Raw genomic sequence first — 21,965 nt, 5'->3', positions numbered from 1 at the left:
GCAGTTAGAGAAAAAAATGAATAAACAATTTTACCATATTTGCAAATGTTATTTGGTGTTAGGAAGGGCATCAAGCTGTAGAAACTATGGCAAAGCATACATTGGAGTTCAGCACAGTTCTCTGGCTTTCTGTTGAACTGTCTAACCCATGCCAGCATGGAAAATGAATGTTAAGTGATGAGGATGAGTAATTAGTCTATTCATAGGCACAGGTGTAGCTGTGTTGTTAGGAACTTTGCTTCCTAACCTTAAAGTTTTGGGTTCAGTCCCACTGTGTGGAACCTTGGATAAGTGTCTTCCAGTATGGCCTCAGGATAACCAAAGCCTTGTCAGTGGATTTAGGAGACAGTAACTGAAAAAAACCCATCATAGGTGTGTGAGAGGGGTGGTGTTTATATTTGTGCTCCTCTGGAAATTGCTCACTTATGGTCAGTGATGTTGCTGTCATTTCCCTGGTCAGTAGATTGTCCACTGCCTTCAAAGACATTTGAAATAAGGCATCTCTTTGCTTGAAAAACAGGTAAGGTTAGCAACAGGAAAAGCATCTCACTGTAAAACAATACCTCGACACATTATCTAACCCATGCTTACATAAAAAGACTGATGTAAAAACGAATGCAAGAAGGAAGAAAAATAATTGTTATATCTTGGTAGAGTAGTTATTAGAAATATGGAATTAACATTTACATTTTTGGCATATTTGTAATTGTAAAAGTAATTAAGTATATTTGAGTATAGTCACAAGCACAAAGTTATGTGCATATTTATTATGTATGTATGTGTGTGTGTGTGTGTGTGCAATTTTGTGCAAGATGGTTTGACTTGAATTATGTATAAATCCTAAATTCAGAAACAACACTCTAAATCCTCAAAGTTATTAACCAGAAAGATTTTTAATATTTTTACTTCTAAAATATTATTGGGATTTTGTGTATTCATGGTATAATGTTGTGGGGTCGGGGGATATGAATGGCTCCAAATGGTGCATAAAGAAGGCATTAAATGTGTATTATTTGGGTTTACCAATGTGAAATTTGTGTGAGAGAATGAAATAAGATCTAATTTTAGTATATGGTCATGTCGGATAGTGAGTAAGATTGTGATTTATTATAGTAGTTGAGGATTCGCCAAGCTGAGGTGTGAGATTCTTAAATTTAGTTTAAGAAAACTAAAAATCACTGAGAATAACTAGGAAGCTCTTTTTTTTTTTTTTTTTTTTTTTTTTCTCTTTCATCTGTTGGAGATAACCATTTGCAGTGGTGATGCAAATGGTTTTATGCAAGAGTATGGTTTAAAAAAAAAAAAAGACTACAATTTATAAAACTGTTATTGATTGCCTTTTCTATCATTTTTCTTGATGTTTATATTGGATTATGTTGAGTTTGAAACATATTCTTGCACTTCAAATTTTGAAAATAGAGATAGGATGTTGACTTGTTTTACAGAAAAGGCTAAAAGTATTTGATTTCCTTTTGAAGTTTTTATTTATTTATTTATTTATTGTAGTAGTAGTAGTAGTAGAAGTAGTCTTTTCTGTTTTAGAGGAGTTCTTTAAAAACTGATGTTTTCACATGCTAATTATAATATAGTTGTTATACCTTCTGTTTTACATATACTTATTTGAGAGTATTACCATCTTGATTCCTATTGAATTCAATTGACATAATTCCTTATATTTAGATAGCTGCAATAATAGTAACTTTCAATTACACTTCTCACTAATGAAACAAAACAAATGATTTAATTATCTACAGAACAAAAGCTACTGTTGAGAAGACAGTAAATGTGAGAGAGAAAACCTTTCCACATGACAGTTATTGTATTGTTTCACACCATATTTCTGTTAGTTTTCTTAATGAACACTGAAATACATTATCCCTAACTGTATGCTTGTTAATTTGATATATTCAGTCTGTAGATAGAATCAAGCATAATTTTAACACTTTGAAATTACAGTAATGTCATATACACCCAAAGTTAGTCAGTTTGGGCAGGCCTTACATCATATATATAACTTTTCCTTCCCTCTCTACCTCACTTCATCTTATTATTGATATGAGGAGGAGGAGGAGGAGGAAGGGTAGTAGTAGTAGTAGTGGGGTGGGGGTGGCTGCTGCTGCTGACATATTCTGATTTTGAAAGAGTTAATAAGTTGAACTCTGGAAGGCTTTTGGGATGGCAGAAAATTAGTGTTTAACTCATCAAAAACAAATTTGGTTTATTGAAATTCTTTTCCTAAGCTGGTTGATTTTTTTTTTTTTTTTTTTTTTTTCACATCAATTATTTTTGAATTTTCAAAAGTTGTAAGATATAATACTAAAGAATACAAAACTCTCAACTTCTGACTAACTTCTTCATTCTGACACCTTTTTTCCTCCCCACAAAATTCTCATCCTTAAGATATATGTCAGTGATCATTCTTTTTCATATCCTAACATGTTATTTGTCGTAAACATGTATTGTCATCATTCAGTGTTTAACAAGAACCTCTAAAATATTGTTTGAATGCTTGAATGACAATCAGTTTCTTTTGTTTTAGAGTGAAGATATTAAATTTTAAGATAATTCATTCCTTTTATGAAAGAATGTTTTCCCTAGTCTGATTTTGTCTAATACAAAAACAAAAAAAGTGAATAAAGATGTAAATCTCTCCACATTGAATTAATCATAGAAAATTTTATTGCCTTTCCAGACACACATATACACATGCACACATATTATTACACTTTGAGAACCATAACATTATTAATTACAAGTTTTCAATGAGCCAGTCTCTGGTTTTATGTTGGCATGAGTGACAAGTGAGTGTATGTACCACATGTGCAGAACAAATACCAAAATACCATTTTTTTCTTTTTCTCCCAAGAAGTACTAGTCTATTGATTTTCTTGCTGATTGATGTTTTATATCTTTTGCCAATATACATCAGCAATCCATGCGCACACACTCACTCACACAAACACACACACACATTCTCACAGTGAATTTCTTAATCAAACAACTATTCATGTACTTATATGTTTGTGTGTATTTCACATTCTCTGAAAGTTTCTAAATCCTTATATCAACAATAATCAACAAATATATAAAAATTGTAAATTGTTCTCCAAAACAAAGCATGGAAAATCTGAATGATGCAGTTTATATATTTGCCACCAATTTTTTTCAACATTTAGGCTTTATTATTTTATGCTTTTCCGGTGTATAAAGTGTGTCTAAATTTTACAGTATTTGTGCACGTGCTTACATACACATACAGACAGACACACACACACACACTCAACATTGTAATATCAAATTAAATCTGAAAGTTCAGGAATGACTTTGAACAAGAGAAGATGGGTTGGTTTGATGGCAAGCCACTGAAAATTGGTACTACCATCTAGAAGGCTAATTCCATTTGAAAAGTGATAAAAACATCGCACTTTACCATTCATCTTATGCTTATGCATGTATAACAGTGAGAGAGAGATAGCATATGTTTACATGTGTGTATATGATAAAGTATATATATATACACATATACATGAGAGTGGTACAGAAAAGTTCCTGGTTTTGGGTAAAAGAAAATACAGGGGGGATCAGTTAATTATGATTTTATTTAACATATTCCCCTCTCAGATTCACACACTTATTGCAGCGCTCCTTCAGTTTTCAAAGCCCTGTAAAAGAACTTGGAAGGTTGAGCCTCTAAACAGGTCTTTTGTGATACCCTTAAAGCCAAGAACTTTTCAGCACCCCCTTTGTGTGTGTGTGTGTGTCTATAGTTTGATATCTGCTCTAGTGGTTTAACTCTGAATTTGATGAATCGTAAAATGCAGTGAATCATCTCAAATCTTGGCGCACCAGAACTGAAACTGTGAAAGGCATATATATATATATATACCGTAAATCCTCGAGGATAATCCGCATTTTTTCCCCAAAAATTTAAAGGTCAAATTCCCTAATGTGTACTATATACGAGGTTAAAGATGAAAAATATTTTCTAAGCAATGTCCAAGTCTCTATTTGCTGTCCAGCAATGTTTATTCAGACGCATTTTGTAATGTCAGGCACGAAAACACATTAAGCTAAGCCTGAAAGCAATGAAGTCATAAAAGTATTCTGAACACGGAATAACATGTAACAAAAACAATTTGAAAACATATTTACATTCCCATATAACAGTTAAGAACATCACCATTATTGTATTACGCATGCGCGGAAGTGTTTGTTCGACTAGGTACTGCTGGCTTAATTATGCACGAATTGTACTTGATAGTTTAGCGCTAAATAATTCATCCTGCTGTTTGTATTAGCAGTTTGCATCATTACTGTGTCAAACAATAGATACTTTATTAAATACCAGTATTAAATGCTTGAACTACTGTGGGTCTTTACTAGGGTTTTTTATAAGCGGGACTTAAACCTGTACATTAATCTCCAATAAAATATTTTATACATTACATGCCCATAAAATGCCTCGTAGATCTTATTCAGCTATGTTTAAACTTGAAGTTATATCATATGCTGAAGAGCATGGTAATAGGGCCGCCAGAAGAAAATTTGATGTTGACGAAAGCAATGTCAGGTTATGGAGAAGAAATAAAGATGAAATTAAACAGATACCAAAGATAAAGAAGGCAATAATAAAGGACGTTACCGTATACATTTTTATAAACCAAGGACGTTATATAGACCTCCTTGACTCAAGTTAGAGAAGGGGTGCATATTATACACAAGGTTTACGTTTTTCAGAGGTACAGCCCCTAAAAATCCCCTGTGTATTATACTCAAGGGCGGACTATACTCGAGGATTTATGGTATATTTTACCTGTCATCCAATCAACCATGAATGTTTGGGTGACTTCATCTTCTATTTTTTCTTTTCTTTTTTTTTCTTTTTTTTTTCCTCCTGTTTTGAGGGTTCTTCTCCAGATTCTTATTGGTTGACTTCATGGTTACATGGGACTCGTGTGAAGAGCGAGAAAAGGGTATTTATGTGTTTTTCTCTTCAGGACATGTCCATTACCAGCAGCCACATTACATGTCACTTTAATTTTGCTGTGCTATTATTGCTTTGCTGCTTCCCATTTTGTCACTCCAGCAGAATGTGATACCTGTTTTTGTTCTTTTTTCTTTTAGCATTGGTATGACTTTGCATAGTCTCCAGCAGACAAAAACATCACAACCACTTATTTACTCCTCTTTTTTTTTAACTCCCATTTTGTTTTTACACTTTGTCTTATGGAAACTGTGTTATGGTAGTTTATGAGGATAATATTAGTCATTTATTTTTTAATCAAGTTTATTTTTCCCCCTTCTTCTTTTGGTGGATATAGTAAAAATGAAGACTAAATGCTTTTGTAGCATTTAGTTTTGACCATTTACATTATAGAACAGATCCCTTCAAGGTTGACTTTACTTTTATTCCTTCCAAAGCTGACAAAATGGAGGTGATTTATCTTTTCCTGCAACTCAAAATGTGTGGCCTTGTGCCTATATTGGAAATTATTATTGTTATTATGGACCAGTTAAATTCTTTTGCTGCTAGATAGTTATTCATGGCAACATAGCTCTGTTATTACTTTAAAGAAGTCATTTTCTTGGATATGACTCAAAGCGATCATAGAAAAATCAGTAACTCATCCACTTCACAGCTAATTTGATTACCATATGGAAAAGCATTTAGTTATTGTTTAAGAATGAAACAAAGGCTTGCTCCAACAATTCATAGTAAATGAGGAATCTGGTGGAGTCTACCAATCTATGTTAACGCTCCATTCCTCTTCAACATATATTTTTTTATATACTGTTTAAAATCATCCAGAAGTTTAAGAATAGCAAGAAACAAAAATGCTCTTATTTTTAAAGGAAAGCTGATTGGTTTTATTTTTTGAAGATTGTTTTATACACAAGTACAAAACATATCAGATTTACAATATCAGTTAGTCCTTTGGTACCTAAAAGTATCAATATATCTAACTAGAGTTGATTACCTGATGACTGATAGCTTTCATCCCCCCCAAAAAAAATCAAAAGATTGGCCAAGTAACCCCTATTACTTTATTGTGTAGGGTGAATTATTTTTCTTTGAGTTTGAAATATATGAAGTGCCCCATCATGGCTACAAGCCATTGATTGAAACTAGTGAAAGAATATGTATAGTAATAGTTGTGAAGAGATTCTACAGAAGTACTTGATATTAAGATAGTAAGTGCACCAGTGATTTATTAATCAAATTAACTGCTAAAATTGCATTATATATGATGATAATCAATCCATTTACTTAAGCCCTTAGCAATAGTGGGTTTATAAGCAGTGTCTCATTGATAGGTAAAGTGGGTTTTCATTTGCCTATGAAGACTCAACACAAGATTGAAACTAGTTTGGCTGATATTTATTTCAGTTCACAAGAATATTCTATATCAAAGTAAGGCCAAAATTCATAGTTGTTGGATTCCTTAACTCAAAATAGATTTAGGGTGCAGGAAAGGCTGTGTCTTTGCAGTCATGTGGTTCTGAGCTCAAATCACTGCACCTTGGTCAAGTATCTACTACTATAAGTGAAGTTGACCAATATCTTGTGAGCGAAATGTGGTAAATGGAAGCTGCTAAAGACCTGAGTATGCATCTGTTTATTTTCACTAGTATCAAAACTGGTACTGTCTCAAAAGGTAATTTAGTCATTTGATAAAATAGCACTTGATTTAATATACCTGTTCTTGAGCAAGACACTTTATTTCACGTTGCTCCAGTTAACTCAGCTGTAGAAATGAGTTGCAATGTCACTGGTGACAAACTGTATTGGCCTTTGCCTTTCTCTGGATAACATCAGTGGTGTAGAGAGGGAGGCTGGTTTGCATGGGCAACTGCTAGTCTTCCATAATCAACCTTGCCTGGATTTGTGCTTCAGAGGGTAACTTTCTAAGTGCAATCCTGTGATCATTCATGACCAAAGGAAGTCTTTACCCAGTAGGTGATTAAAATCATGCAATCTGTTTCCCAGCATAACCACAGTCCAATGACTGAAATTTTTAAAAGTGGTGTGTGAATGCTGCCTGCATAGATATATAAACTTGGAAAATTATATTGGCTATGAAAACAAGAATTACTTAGTACCTTTCCAAGGGTGCAATACCATAGCAGTTTGGAGACATAGGAATACATGACCTCTCAGGTACTTGTATCAAGTTGATCGTTATGATCCTTTCTCTTCACTGTTACAATAGGAACTATGTCGAAATGCAGAGAAGCTGTGAAAGTAAATGCCTGTTGTTTCCTTACTTAGGTGCAATGTCTCTTTGAGAATTTATTTCATTGATGCTTCGTTCAGAAGGAGAGTTAAAGGAAGTCATATTGATAGAGTACTGGAGACAGCACCTGGAAGGTGGTGGGTGGAGTTTCATATCCTGTGGCTAGCACTGCATAATGTCCACAGCCAAGATACCTGTCAACAACCAAGGCTGCCTACCTCTTTGTAGACTTCCTCCAACACAGAATAATTCACTGTGATATGCATCAGTAACATTGTGGAGTTGACATGTATATTTTGTTTGCAGTTTTGAGTTCAAATTCTATTGCAAGTACAGTTTGTCTGCCATAGACTAGCATTCTATAGAAAGGAAAAGTTCTTTCATTTGTGTACAACTATGAAAGTAAAGATTAATCACTAACCTATTTGTGATTCAAGAATGATATCCATTCTTTGCTGCTTTTCTTTTTTTCCTCTATGTTGAACTGTTATACAATTGTTACTCAGATTTTGAGTTGTTTCCTATCTTCATAAGTGTGTTCCTATTCTGTAACATAAAGGCAGCATGCTGGTGGTAGAATCATTAGTGTGTCAGACAAAATGCTTAGTGGTATTTCTTCTAGCTTTATATTCTAAGTTCAAATTCTACCAAGGTTAACTTTGCTTTTCATCCTTTTGAGGTCAAGCCCTGGGGTCAGTGTAACTGACTTACCCTCTCCTTGTAAAATTACTGGCCTTGTGCCAAAATTTGATATCGTTATTCTTTATAGCAAAGGAGTGCTGGAACTATGTTGTTTTTCCTTATATTTCCCTACATTTTGTCAGTTTTGCTTTATATCAGTCTGAGGGTCAATAAAATAAGTCACAGTAATGTAATAGGAATCCATATTATGATCTCTCTCTCTCTCCCCTTCCTTGAAATGTGTGGTCACATGATAATATAGAACATTTTTGTTTCTGTAGTAGATGCAGGGATCATAAGTTAAAATTCAAACTCTGGAGGCAGAGTTTTCAAAAAGTTCTGTTGCCACAAAGAATGAAGAATCTTTTAGTTCTAAGCATTTCCTTTAGTCAAAGAGTGAGGGGAAGAGAGAGAGAAAAAACAACAAGCTAAAAACGTTTTTTTTTTAAATTTTCTTACCCAAAGATCAAAGCATAACACCTCTCTCTCTCTCTCTTACACTCCTCACACACACACACACATGCACAGAACAAGTGGCAAGGACTGATCCTTTTCACATTCTGATTATTCTCTCAAATGTAATGCTTATTTCTTCACATTCTTTTGAATTAATCATGCATTATCTCAAAGCTTTGAAACTTCAATGATGCGATTGTTATTTTTAGAATGACACTGTAGGGTAGGTGAGAGACTGTCTGGCCAGTTTGAACGTAAAATATATAGAATGTTTGTGCTGTATATGGCTGGTTTCGATGCTAAAGGATTAGACATACATCCTTCATTCCTTATGCCAATTAAACTTGACTAATCATCTGATGGAACCTTAGTTGACTGAATCAACATCAAATAAACTCACCCTTGTTTTACCTTCAAATTATAAAAAGTGGTCAAACTTCCTGACTTATTTGATTGAGTTCCTACCACAGATCTAAATTGGCCCCTCCATTTATCTTTAGGGTTCTTTATGCTTGTTATTGTTTGGTAATTAGTTGTCCAGGTCATCTTTTTGAAGCTTAACCAATCAATTTGATTTGCACTATATTTGAAATAGTGTCACCTCAAAGCTGTGTGATGTGCGTGCGTGTGTGTGTGTGTTTGTGCACGCTGGCATTTTCCCGCTTATTTAGTTAACTTCTGTATCACAGAATAAAATATGGACACTAATTTTCCACTGCATTGGATTATCAGATTTAAAAGGGGGGGAAAAAGTATATAAACATATATTCAGAATGGAAAAAAAAAAAATTGTCTCTATATTTTTTTTTTAATTTATTGTTTTCTATATGCATTTTCTTTTTATTTAAAAATACTTTTCAATATCTTTGTTATGATCTAAATACTGGTCTCTGTTGCTATTCCACAGCACTGCGACACTTGCTATGTTCTTTATCTTTGCTTTCAAACACGCCCTGTCTCTTTCACATTTCCTATTCTCTCTTATTTTTTTCCTACATGTTCTATTTATTTCTGCTCTCTCTCTCTTTCTTTGTCTCATCTACTCTCTCTGATCTCACTCTCGTTTACTCTTTCACCTTCCTTTTCTTCCATCTACTCTCCCTCTCACACATGTACTCTCTTTCTCTCTCTCCCCCTCTCTCTCTATCTATACACAGACACACACACACACACCATGTCTTACATTTAATCTCTCTTCTTCATATTCTCAACTACTCTCTCTCATCTACTCTTTCCCTTATTCTCTCTCTCTAGTCTACTTTCTCCCTTATCTCTCACACATTTTTCTATCCCCCTCACACATCTTTCTCTCTCTCCTCACACGTCTTTCTCTCTCTCCTCACACGTCTTTCTCTCCCCCTCACACGTCTTTCTCTCCCCCCTCACACGCCTTTCTCTCTCCCCTCACACGTCTTTCTCTCCCCCTCACACGTCTTTCTCTCCCCCTCACACATCTTTCTCTTCCCTTCACTCATCTCCCTCTCCTCCTCACATCTCTCTTTCTCTTTCCACATACACCTACTCTTACACTTATTCTCTATTCTGCTCATTCTCATCTTTTTCGTATCTCTCTATCTTCTCTCTCTCTCTCTCTCTCTCTCTCTCTCTCTCTCTCTCTCTCTCTCTCTCTCTCTCTCTCCCTCAACTAATCTTTTGTACTCCCCACCTTCTTGTCTAATTACCTGTCTCTGCTCACCCCTTTATTTTTCTATAATCTGATCTATCTGTCCTCTTTCTATCCCTCATTCTACCATTTTCTCCTGCTCTCTTTACTATTCCTTGACTCCCCTCCTCCTCCTCCTCTTCCTTCTTTCCCTGCCATACATTCTCTATCAACTTTGTCTCATCATCTTCGTCATTATCAACATCATCCACAATGCTGCTACAATTTCTGCCACATATAATGTACAGCTACCATACAATTTTATTCCTCTTCAGTAAATTTTAATTATTCCACCAATGGTTTTTGTCTTATCTTTATTTCGTTACAGTCAGTCAGGAGTTTATTTTTACTTTACTTAATGCCTTGCAGCATATGTTCTTGCTTTATATTTTATCCTTGAAATGGTCACTCTTTTTGCTGCTAAAGTCTTTAACTTATCTCAAGAAAAACAAACAGAAAAAAAAAAAATGGTTTATCATTATTATTATTATTATTATTAAGGCAGTGAGCTGGCAGAACCGTTAGCATGTTGGGCAAAATGCTTAGCGGCGTTTCTTCCAGCTCCTTATGTTCTGGGTTCAATTTCTGCTGAGGTCAACTTTGCCTTTCAGCCTTTCAAGGTTGATAAAGTAAGTGCCAGTCAAGTACTGGGGTTGATGTAATCGACTAGTCTTCTCCCCTAAAATTTCAGGTATTGTGCCTGTAGTAGAAAGAATTGATATTATTATTATTATTATTGATCCCAATTAGAAGAGTGTGATGCAATGTGTAATAAAACACTAATTGACTTTGTTTATTGAACTGAATATTTCGACAATTAAATCATTATTATTATTAATTGTTGTTATTATTATTAAGGCAGTGAGCTGACCGAATTATTAGCACACCGGGCAAAATGCTTAGCGGCATTTCACCCGTCTTTATGGTCCGAGTTCAAATTCCACTGAGGTCAACTTTGCCTTTCATCCTTTTGGGGTTGATAAAATAAGTACCAGTTGAACACTGGGGTCAATGTAATTGACTTACCCCTCTTCTGAAATTGTTGGCCCTGTACCAAAATTTGAAATTATTATTATTATTATTATTATTCGTAAATCACTCAATATATTTCAGCAACACTTCCAAACATGATTGTAATTTATCTTAGCCTATTTAAAATAAGTTACTTTGGTGACGCAAATGAAATTTTATCCTTTCCTTGTATTTTTATTGAAAATGTGGTGATGATGATGCCATAGTTAAACATGCAGCTAACTGATGATGGTGATGATGATGATGACGACGTGGTGATATCTCAGTCACATTTAAATTTTTCAATATGGAGACTTTTTTTTACTTTTTTCTTTCTATTTCCACTACCATCCTCTCGCACCAGTAAATCTATTTCTTTTCTCATTCTATAACTTCTACTCTTTCGGTCATGGAGTTCTCTCTTTCACCTTGCAAGCTACTGGTGCTAGTGCCATGAGAAAATGCACCTAGAACATTCTGTAAATTGGTTGGCATTAGGAAGAACATCTAGCTGCAGGAACCATGCTGAAACTGAGACATTGGAACAAGATGTAGCCCTCCAACTTATCAGATCTTCTCAAACTATCTGACCCATGCCATCATGGAAAAAGGCCATAAAAGGACAATTTCTGTTGGCTTTTCTTTGTTATTGGTTAAATTTTTTTTTTTTTACTTCAGGTGGGCTGATATTTTGACTATTCTTTACAGTACTGGCACCCTCTTAACCAACACCACTTGGTCTTTGGGTACCCTTAGTGGAGTTCCTTACATTGTAAACATTTGAATCCATCCTAGATTTTGTTGCTCTCTCCATGTTTGTCCTGCAGACACTGATGTGTAGGTCTTTATTCAGGATCAGCACAGTGCTTGGAATTTTCCTGTCAAAAATAACTGTTAATCAATATTACTTTATACTTCACAACTAAATTGAGTGAAGTGAAGAAATGCTCTTTGCCATATGACACTACACAATATTTTCACTTAAGTAATTTTAACCATTGTTGCTAAATAGAGATGTGTGACCGGTTTCAATGGCGTCTCATTCCTAAATAACTGACATTATGAAAACAGAAGTTACACTTGACAACATTAGGATCTCTTCACAGAGTTTACTTTCAAATTAAATGAGAAATATACTGGGTCTTCTGATAATTTCCAAATCTTTTTCTGGAGTTCGTCTGTGATATTTACCAATTAACTGCGGTTTAAAAAATTTTTTTTTTTTTCCTATCCTTTTCATTCTTCAGTGATCAAATATTTAAAGACTCTAGAATTGAGTGGTCTCAATGCTTAACCAAGATGAGTTTCTGTAAGCAATAATGAAGACTGAAAGTTACTACTATTGAGAAAGTGGTCATGCTTGATATGTGATAAAGGAATAAGTAGAGATGAGATACAGTGTACTAGGTGTAGATTTGGATGCACAAAGGCATGTAGTGGGATCACAGGCAGACTATGAAGGAAGCTAGACTTCTGTGGCTGAAACACAGGAATAGATATCAGTAAGAGACATGAATTATATTCCTTCAAATGCTCAGAAGGTTCCATAGGAGTTGATAGCTTTTTGCAACATTAATAACCTAATTGGTATTGCAGGCGAGAAAGCTTGGTTGCCAGAATAAGAACAAAGTGAAAAAGTTCTGCTGGAAATGAAGTGTTCCTCTTTCAGAGTGAAGGGTAGATTACATCATGTTGCATACAAAGTGTGATGCAACATGGTAGCAAAGCATGGGCCTTGGTTGTGGTAGATTTTCAAAGGCTAGAAAGGAATGAACCAAGATAGTGACTCTGTGTCACCTAGTGTTAGTATGAATGAACGATGGAGTACAAATGATGTAAGAGAAAAACTGGATATAATTGGAATTTAATGTAAGAGGATAATTACAGTAGTTGCAGTGGAACAAGTTGTTTGAAATCTGCTCACCCCTATACAAATACTATTGTACAGCTGTTTTAGTATGTTGGAAAACCTTTCGAGAATTCCTTTCTACACAAACAATTTCCCAGAGGCTTTTGCAGATCTTCATATCATATAAGCCTAAAATTATAGTAAGGAGGATTAGTTTCTATATTACAAGTTGTTTAGAGCCTAATTATTTTAAGTTCAATTACTAGTTGCATCAACTTTTATCTTTCATTCATTTTTTTCAAGAATCAATGGAAGAAGCACAAGTTATTAGTTATAACCCTTTCATGACTAGAAACACAAAATATATGCAAAATATTTCTTTAAATAAGCTGTAAAAATAGATACAAAAAACCTATTAAAGCTAATTTATTTGTAGACGGCAAAATCATATGATACATGCTTCATGTGTCTCTCTGTGTGTGTGTGTGTAATCCTTTTACAAGCTGAATATATTATCAAAGCATTGTCATTATTTTAGAAGAACCTCAAAAAATATCTAACCAATCACTGTCTACTCTTTATTTTTATATTTTTTTACCTTCAAATCCCCTTTTCATAAATTATTCTTACTATACTGTTCTTATTAGATCATTAAAATGTTGTTATTTAACTTCAGGTCAGCCTTGATGCAGCATATCTATACTTAAATGTGTTCTACCCAGAACCATCTAGTCTTCTTTTCTTTTTTCTTTCCAGGCGTAGTATATCAAGGACCACATTATTAATTGTATTTTTTTTTAATAGAATGTGTGTGCTTTAAGGGAGATTTGTCGGCTACTTCTAGAGGCTTTCTTGTTGACTTGATTAGGTCTATATTTATAACTGTATGTGTGTCTTTATATTCATTTTGTGTTTCTCTATGGTACTGTGCGATAAAGAACAATTTGGATAGATTATGTTGATTAGAGTTGTGTTTTGTTTGTAGAGTTGAGAAAACCTATTGCAGAGTTGGTTATAATGTTGTTTTTGTAGCCTACAAGAATAATTTTTGTGAAATATGAATATAATTATGATGATGGTTGTGATATTGGTATTCACCACTAATTTGTACAAAAGTGGGTTTTTTTTTTTTAGCAAATTTTTGTACATATGAGTTATAGAGGTGTTTAGGTTGGACTTTGCAAATGGTCAGACTTCCTGCTGAAAAACAACTTGGTGATCTAACAAGGTCTGAAGCTTGGAAAAGAAACAGATATAAATTATGGATGTTGTTTTGGTTTAGTTTCAGGTCAGATCTGATTCAGCAAACTTAAATGTTTCAACCAAAATCATTCTGTCTATTCCATCCCTCCAAATAGTTTCTCTAGGAGAACATTTATTTTATGTGCTATCGCCATGTAAGAAGCATCCATGCTGGACCACATAAAAAGCATTCAGCACACTCTGTAAAGTGGTTAGCATTAGGAAGGGTATCCAGCCGTAAGAAACCAAGCCAAAACAGACTGGAACCTGGTCCAGCTTGCCAGCTCTGGTCAAACTGTCCCACCCATGCCAGTATGGAAAACAGACATTAAATGGTGATGATGACATTGTTGTTCATTCCACTTTTAAGACAACAGGATATGAGATTTTTCCATTATTTCTAGCAGGAGAACAACTGCATAAAGATTCCTCGTTTACTCACACAGTTTTGGCAGTGAGGATAGTACAGCAAAATCAATATTATGAATATGTAATATTTCTCCTAATATACATCATTGATCAATATATTTTCTTCGTCTGAACTATTTTTAAATTTATTTTCTAAGCCAACATGGCTTTGGTCGTTGTGCAAATTCAGATTTCTCCATGAACGGTTGAAGCAAGTCCTTTACTGCTATTTGATATTGAGTCATAACTGGGTTTTGTTGTGTACCAGTCTACCAGCATGGTGCAGTGTCCATTGCTAAGACACACAGTTCTGTCAACCTTTATATAAAAAGCTAATCTGAGGATTTTGCTAGTTTAAAAATATCTGTGGCTACTCATTGAATATTGTGGGCCTAAGATTATATATCTGCTGGATCAGAGCTGAGTTAAGGTTAAATCACAGCAAGATAACATAAGACACTGCACTATATCATTGTAATCAAGTACAATGCTGTTTTTTCTTTTCTGTTTTTTCGTGTAACTTGCTGAGTCAAGAGGAAGGGGATAATGCTCATAGCCTTTGCAGGCCATCTTAGACCAATAAGATTGATTTCATTAATGTCCCTCTTGAACCTTTCAAGTCAACACCTATAGAAAAGAAACAATCAGAAATGGAAATTTCAGAGGGTTAATGATTTGGGAATGAAGGACTAGGCATAGTTATGTGTGAGGCCTGGAGACTGTAGGCACAACAAGGGTGACAAGGGAAAGTGATAAATAGGTCAGGAATGCCTGAGTAATAGAAAAGGCAGGCAGAGAGAGAGAAAAAGAGAGAGTGAGAAGACTAAACCTCTGAGTGACTTTATGCCAATCAGTTGGGTGTCATTTTTCTCGGTGTGGTCTGTGATGATTATGCATGCAGCAGTAGTGACACCAGGTGCAAGACCATTATGCTACTGAGGGTCTCCCTGGACTTTATAGAATGTTACTAATTGTAGGGTGGGGGGAGAGCTAAAGTATCTCTGGTCCCCAAGACAAGAGCTAGTCATTGGGATGTAATCCATGCTATGTTACAGATGTACTCTCACCAAAAGAGATTCTCAGTGACAGTGAGGTCCAACATTTGGAATAATATGGATCCTCATTGCCTACTACACTGGGTTAAGGGGATGGGATGCAATGATGTTTTCTTGTTGAAAGAGATAAGGTTGGTATGTCCACTTTAGAGGATGTTTTTTGAAATCTCTGTTCATGGAGTCAGTGTGTGCTTGGACTATGATGTTATGGTTAGGGAAGAATAAAGGGCAGTGCCATCTGTAAGAGGGAGTATTGTTGGGTGCGATATCAAGTTATTGGTATATAGAAGATAGTTGGTGGGGATTGAACTGTGGAGCATGCCAGGGTTGATAGAATGAGAGATAAAGAGAACTCCATCAACAAATACCACAAGAGAATTGTCTGATAAGGAAGCTACCAATCAAAGAGATGAGAGACAGATGAAGCCCCTAGGTGGGTAGTTTTAATAGGAGATTTACATGTCAGACATGGTTAAAAGTTTTGCATATATCAAGGGCAACAAATTGCATTCACCAAATTTCTTGGGGTGCATAAGTTACCACTGAAGCCTGTTGCCCTCCAGGAAAGCAACCGGCTTTAGTGGTACCTCAGTAATCAAATATGGTGACAGTATACTTACGAAACTTATGCTAAATATTTTGTCGTGTGTGATTCTATTGGACTTTTAAGCAATAAAATCAAAAGTTGTGTTTTTAAGCAGATGTGCCTTTTGGAAACAAGTCTCCATTCATACTTGCATAGTTATCATCATCATCATCATCATCATTGTAGTAGAGTAAGATGTCCCTTGGTGACTGGCAAATCTTTTTGAGTCACTATTTGTAATATATTACAAATAGTGATTGTATGTATTCTCTGACACACACACACACACATATACATACATACATGTGAAGGCACGTGGTTAAAGATATTTGACTCATGACCATAAGGTTCTTGGTCCCAACCTTATAGTCATGAAGCAGGAGGTGTGTTGTGTCTTTGAGCAAGGCACTTCATTTCATGTTATTCTTGTCTGCTTAAACTGTAAACGAGTACCGGTCAGGTGCTGATTCTGCTCTCTCTCTCTCTCTTTCACTCTTGCCCTCCAGCTGTCACATCCTGGGTTTGGGTTTGCTGCTAGGTCAAGAGTGAGTGGGTGTCCAGAGAGCATCTATATCTATTTGCTACTACATACAAACCTACAACAATTAATGACAGCTGGATGTACTACTGGCTGTGCTACATGTACACACAATGTATACTTTAACAAATATGCATACACACACAGACACACACATATCACATGCAAATATACATGCCTGTAAACTCCCACTACCCCCACCTTAAGGCCCGTTTACTTTCAGTACTTGCTTTTATTTCAGCACTGGTGACATCAGTCATGGTTTCCTGTGGTATTATCCATCTGTTCAGAACTGGTGGGTTTCTACTGGGTTTTGTTTTGGAAACTTTCTTGCATTAAATTTTTACTTAAATTTTTCCTGTTTGTTATATTTTTCCACCTTTTTTTTTTCCTTAAAACCACCCTGGCACCAGTTTTTTTTTTTTTTCCACATTTGTTTCCCTCATATATATATATATGTATGTATATGTATGTATGGGTATATATATGTATATAATATATATATTGTAAAATTCTGGCTGCTCTTTATACATTTCCTTCTGAAAGATGAAATTGCTACCAATATCATATTGTGCTGTTGTAGCAATACTGCCTCCCATATCACATATCTTGCTTTTTAACTTGCTTCTGGATATGAACTTGATACAGTTTTTTACTGTTGCATTCTTTGAAAGAAATTGGTCTTTAAATACTGCGCCATGTCTCTTACTCTGCATTTGTTAAGTTTGCCTGTTTTTACTGAATTTTTTTTTTTTTCTTTTTCAAACTGAAAGATTTTGTGTTCGTTAATTGTTTATCAATTTCGGCGACTTGAGATGCTTCCCCCCCTATTCTCATACTGCTCATTTTCAACCAACAAAACACTCACACACACACAGTTCGTAAAACCTGTGGATTTGCTGGTTATTAGAACTGTAATATTGACAAACTACTTCAATTTCATCGGGTGGGGGGGGTTCTTATAAACTAAAAGTAAAATAAACTTTAACAACATCACAAATGTAAATATTTCTTTAAATTTTCTCAAACACACAGATGAGCCTGTAAATTTAAGAATCAGGAAATCTAATTTATATGTTGTTTGAGATGATGGTGCATTGGCAAAATCATTAGAATGTCCTGCAAAATGCCTTGCTCTGTTTATTCTGGCTCTTTTACATTCTGAGTTCAAATATTGCCAGGATCAACTTTGCCTTTTGTTCCTCCAGGAAGTTGATGATAAAATCATGTGCCAATGAAGTTAGCCCCTTCCACTCAGAATTACAGGTATTGTGCCTGTATTAATGTTCATATGGTGTTTGAGGGAATTTTGGTCCTGAAAATATTCTGAATTTTAAAAAATTAAAAAATCCTGAAGGGTAAAGAATAACTGTTTAACCATTATGCTGCTTTTTGTGATGTGGTAGTTGTAGTAGTAGTTGTAGTAGTCATAATATTAATAATAATAATAATAATAATAAAGATTGTGATGGTCTTTCTGTCTCTCTCTGCAAATGGGTGAGTAATTGCACTTTGTATAGCATGGCTGCTTATATGCTTCTGTTTTGTAGCTACAGCAATTCTTTAATGTTTGTTTGCTATGTGAGAGTATCTGGAATGTTTGGAGGAGGAAGTAAACTCAGAAATCTCAACCTTGACCTTCACATAAATTGTGATTTTGACATTTACTTGTTTGTACATATACATGTTGCATTTGGGACAACATTGTTAACTGGATCTCTACTGCTTTTGCTTGGTCTAGGTCTTACACTCAACCTTTCTACATAAACACACATATATATGCTTTCAGTAGCATTTATTATAACTAAAAGCACTCAGTATGTTGTAGGAATACCCGAATGTCCCTCTCTGATAGATATATATATATCACAGTTTTTGGAGGGGGTTTTTTTTCATCTTTTTTTCTGCCCTTCAGGAGTAGATATTGGACATCATTGTACTTGAGTCAAATTTCATTCCTCCTATTTTGTAGAAAACTTTTTCTTTTTTTTTTTTTAACAAATTATTCAACTACAGAAACAAACTATTGACAGCAAATAAGTTCAAGAATAATGTATCAACTTATTACAAATTTACGCATATCTGTGTGTTTGTTTGAGAGAGTGAGAGAGAGAGAGAGTCTGTGTGTGTGCGTGTGCATATTTGAGCTTGTATGCATGTATACACACACTCTCCCCATTACACATAGCACATACATTAGTATTGAAATCCTGCCAGATTGGAATCTTCCTTACTGAAAATCTTCTGGTTCAATAGAACAATGGGGTCAATGCAGCTGACTATACTCACTTCTTTACAAAATTACTTTGTATCTACACTCCCTAAAATCCATGTGTGCGCGTGCGTACTATATGCATATTTTGGCAATGAAACAGGACTTCAAAATGGAAATACTGTAACCTTGTATATCATGTTTTCAATCCTTAACTGGATACCATGAGAAATATCCTTTGGAAAATGTTAAACTCGTTAATCAGGTACATTCATGTTCATATTACAAACACATATACACACACACATATAAACATTCCTTTACAATTAGCTATCTTTATTACTATCCATCATGCTCACTTTGCACATATTTGGCATCTACCACTCTCTATCTATCTGACATATATATATCCCTCCCATCTTTCAATTCCAGTAGTCTTTCTTCTGTCACTGTCATCCTACCTTTCTACCAATTCCTTATTAACAGCCATCATGTAAATGTCTATCACTCTCTTTCATTGCTGTCTCTTCTATCTGTTGGTAACTGGACGCAGCAACCCTCTAGTGCTGGTGAACAATTGGATTGTGGCAGTGTAGGGTAGAGAAGACATTTTGTTTAACGAGGGGCACGGTAACCTCTTTAATGTTGATGTCATAAAATTTACCAGTGCTCTCTGTAAAATGGTTAGCAAATGAAGGGAGACAATAAGGAGTACAAATGACTATGACAACCTCCCTAGTACTGGCACCATGATCTCATCATTATGTTTTTGGCTACTTTTTCATGCTAGCATGTGTTGGATAAGTCACCACAGACTGAGACAGCTCTTATTTGGATTTACTGCTCTCTTAGAAGGATCAAGGACCATGTCTTGCATATATGTTCCAATTTTGGAATATTTTCTATGACCGGATGCCCTTCCTATTATCAACTACTTTACAGAATGCACTAGTGCATGTTATCATGGTGAAACACATAGGAATACTCAGCCACAAATATGTCAATTCTTGATTATCTTTTCAATTGATTGCTTTTATTTGCCAAATGCTGAAGTAATTTCACATTGATGGTGGAAAATGTTTCCCAGTGTATTAACTGTGTTCTGTAGATTTTAAATGAAATAATAACAATGTAGGCATAGGTATGGCTGTGTGGTAAGAAGTTTGCTTCTCAGCCACATAGTTCCAGGCTCAGTCCCACTGTGTGGCACCTTGGGCAAGTGTCTTCCAGCATAGCCTTGGGCCAACTAAAGCCTTGTTTATGAATTTGGTAAACAGAAACTAAAAGAAGTCCATTATATATGTGTGTGGATGTATGTATGTATCTGTGTGCCTTTGTGCGTGTGTTTGTCACCCCCATCACTGCTTGACAACCAGTATCAGTGTGTTTACATCCCCATAACTTAAGTTTGGCAAAAGAGGCCAGTAGAATAAGTACTAGGCTTAAAAATTTGTTCGACTACAAGCCAAGGGAAGCAAGCCAAGGGAAATATTGTTTGCTAGAGATGTAAACATTGCAACCACTTTCTGTTCACTCTGAGACTATGTGAAGGACATGCAGAAACATACATCCCAAAACCCACACCTGTGTGCATTCACACTTGCATATGATAGCTGTAGGTATGGCTGTGTGGTTAAGCAGCTTGGTTCTCAGCCGTGTGGTTTTTGTGGTCCATCCTACTACATGGTACTTGAGCAAGTGTCTATTTTCAGGCTGACCAATGCTTTGTGAGTGAAATTTGGTAGACAGCAACTGAATAATTAAGTTTTTACTAATATTATTGCACACACATTGCACTGTCTATCATGCATGTGAGTGCTTTAATAATGTGAGCCTGCTAATGAGAAATACATCTCTCTTTAATAACTTGTCATTTCACTCTTAGATGTGGTACTCCTGACAATCCACTACTGGACAAGAATATGGTTGCTAAGGTTACTAATTATTAAAAGAAAGCACTGTATCTATTTCTCCATCATCACCACTGTCATCACAAAATAACTTCATTATCATCACCATCATTATCATAGTCACTGGTCACTGCCATAGTCACCATCTTCCTTATTATTTTTAAATTTCAAAGGCTAGATTCATTGTATGGTATCTAATTTCAGCTTCTACTTGGATGTGTTTTGTTATTTTATGATATCAGTCACTGTTTACAGAATCTAATGTTTCTGTTGGATTTCACCTCTTACTATTAATACTTGTGTCCTGCTCATCAATAATAATGTTTATTTGAGCAGTTTTTCTGTTGTTTATTCAACATGTCTAAGTTTATTCTATTTTTTCTCATGATTTATTTTATTGAGATTAATAACAAAAACTACCTTCTGGTCTGTAATGTTTTCTTTTGGTCCTCATAATAGTTTAGACGTTAGTTTTTCATTACAAGAAGGGCCATGCCCACATCCTTTGTATGCTTCTCCAATAGGTCAGTGCAGTTGATAGCTAACTTGGACTTCACAGTACAGAAAAAAATTGACTAAGCAGGATTTACAGAAGATTGAAGCTCTGAGGAGAAATGATTTAGTAAAATACTTGGTAGAGGATTTGGAATGGTCATCATAATCATCATTGTTTAACCTTTGCTTTCCGTGCTGTCATGGGTTGGATGGTTTGACTGAGAACTGGTAAGCCAGGAGGCTACACCAGGCTCCAATCTGATTCGGCAAGGTTTCTGCAGCTGGATGCCCTTCCTAATGTCAACCACTCCAAGGGTGTGGTGGGTGCTTTTTACATGTCACCAGCACAGGTACCACTCAGGCACCACTGGCATCAGCCATGCTCAAATGTTTTACGTGCCACCGCCATGGGTGCCAGTCAGGTGGCACTGGCATTGGCTATGCTTGAATGGTGCTTTTTATGTGCCATCAGCACGGATTCCAGTCAAGTAGCACTGGTATCGGCCACACTTGAATGGTGATTAGTGATGATAAAAGTGTTGAATGATGCAATGAATGGATTTGGATAGTGGCATTACTCAACAAACTGGCTCAAAGGAGCAGTGGTTGTGGTAGCAGGAAAAG

At 35.4% G+C, this 21,965-nt stretch overlaps 1 protein-coding gene across 12 annotated transcripts in view; it reads left to right on the top strand.

Annotated features, from left to right (window-relative positions):
- LOC115216687 (nuclear receptor-binding protein) overlaps positions 1–21,965 on the top strand; it is a 121,343-nt gene that overhangs the window by 67,508 nt on the left and 31,870 nt on the right. For 3 of the 12 annotated variants that reach the window (XM_029786203.2, XM_029786201.2, XM_029786202.2), the window contains 2 exons: positions 4,905–4,973; positions 16,966–17,019. The exons of 5 other annotated variants lie outside the window; for them this stretch is intronic. In XM_029786203.2, the coding sequence (XP_029642063.1) occupies positions 4,905–4,973; positions 16,966–17,019 (123 nt within the window). The remainder of the gene's footprint in view (positions 1–4,904; positions 4,974–16,965; positions 17,020–21,965) is intronic. 4 more of the 12 variants (XM_029786209.2, XM_029786205.2, XM_029786206.2 and 1 more) reach the window with 2 other exon arrangements.

This window comes from Octopus sinensis, linkage group LG10 (assembly GCF_006345805.1).
Source record: "Octopus sinensis linkage group LG10, ASM634580v1, whole genome shotgun sequence".
NCBI lineage: Eukaryota > Metazoa > Mollusca > Cephalopoda > Octopoda > Octopodidae > Octopus > Octopus sinensis.
The sequence above is the reverse complement of the archived record's forward strand: the minus strand, read 5'-3'. Positions and strand labels throughout refer to the sequence as shown.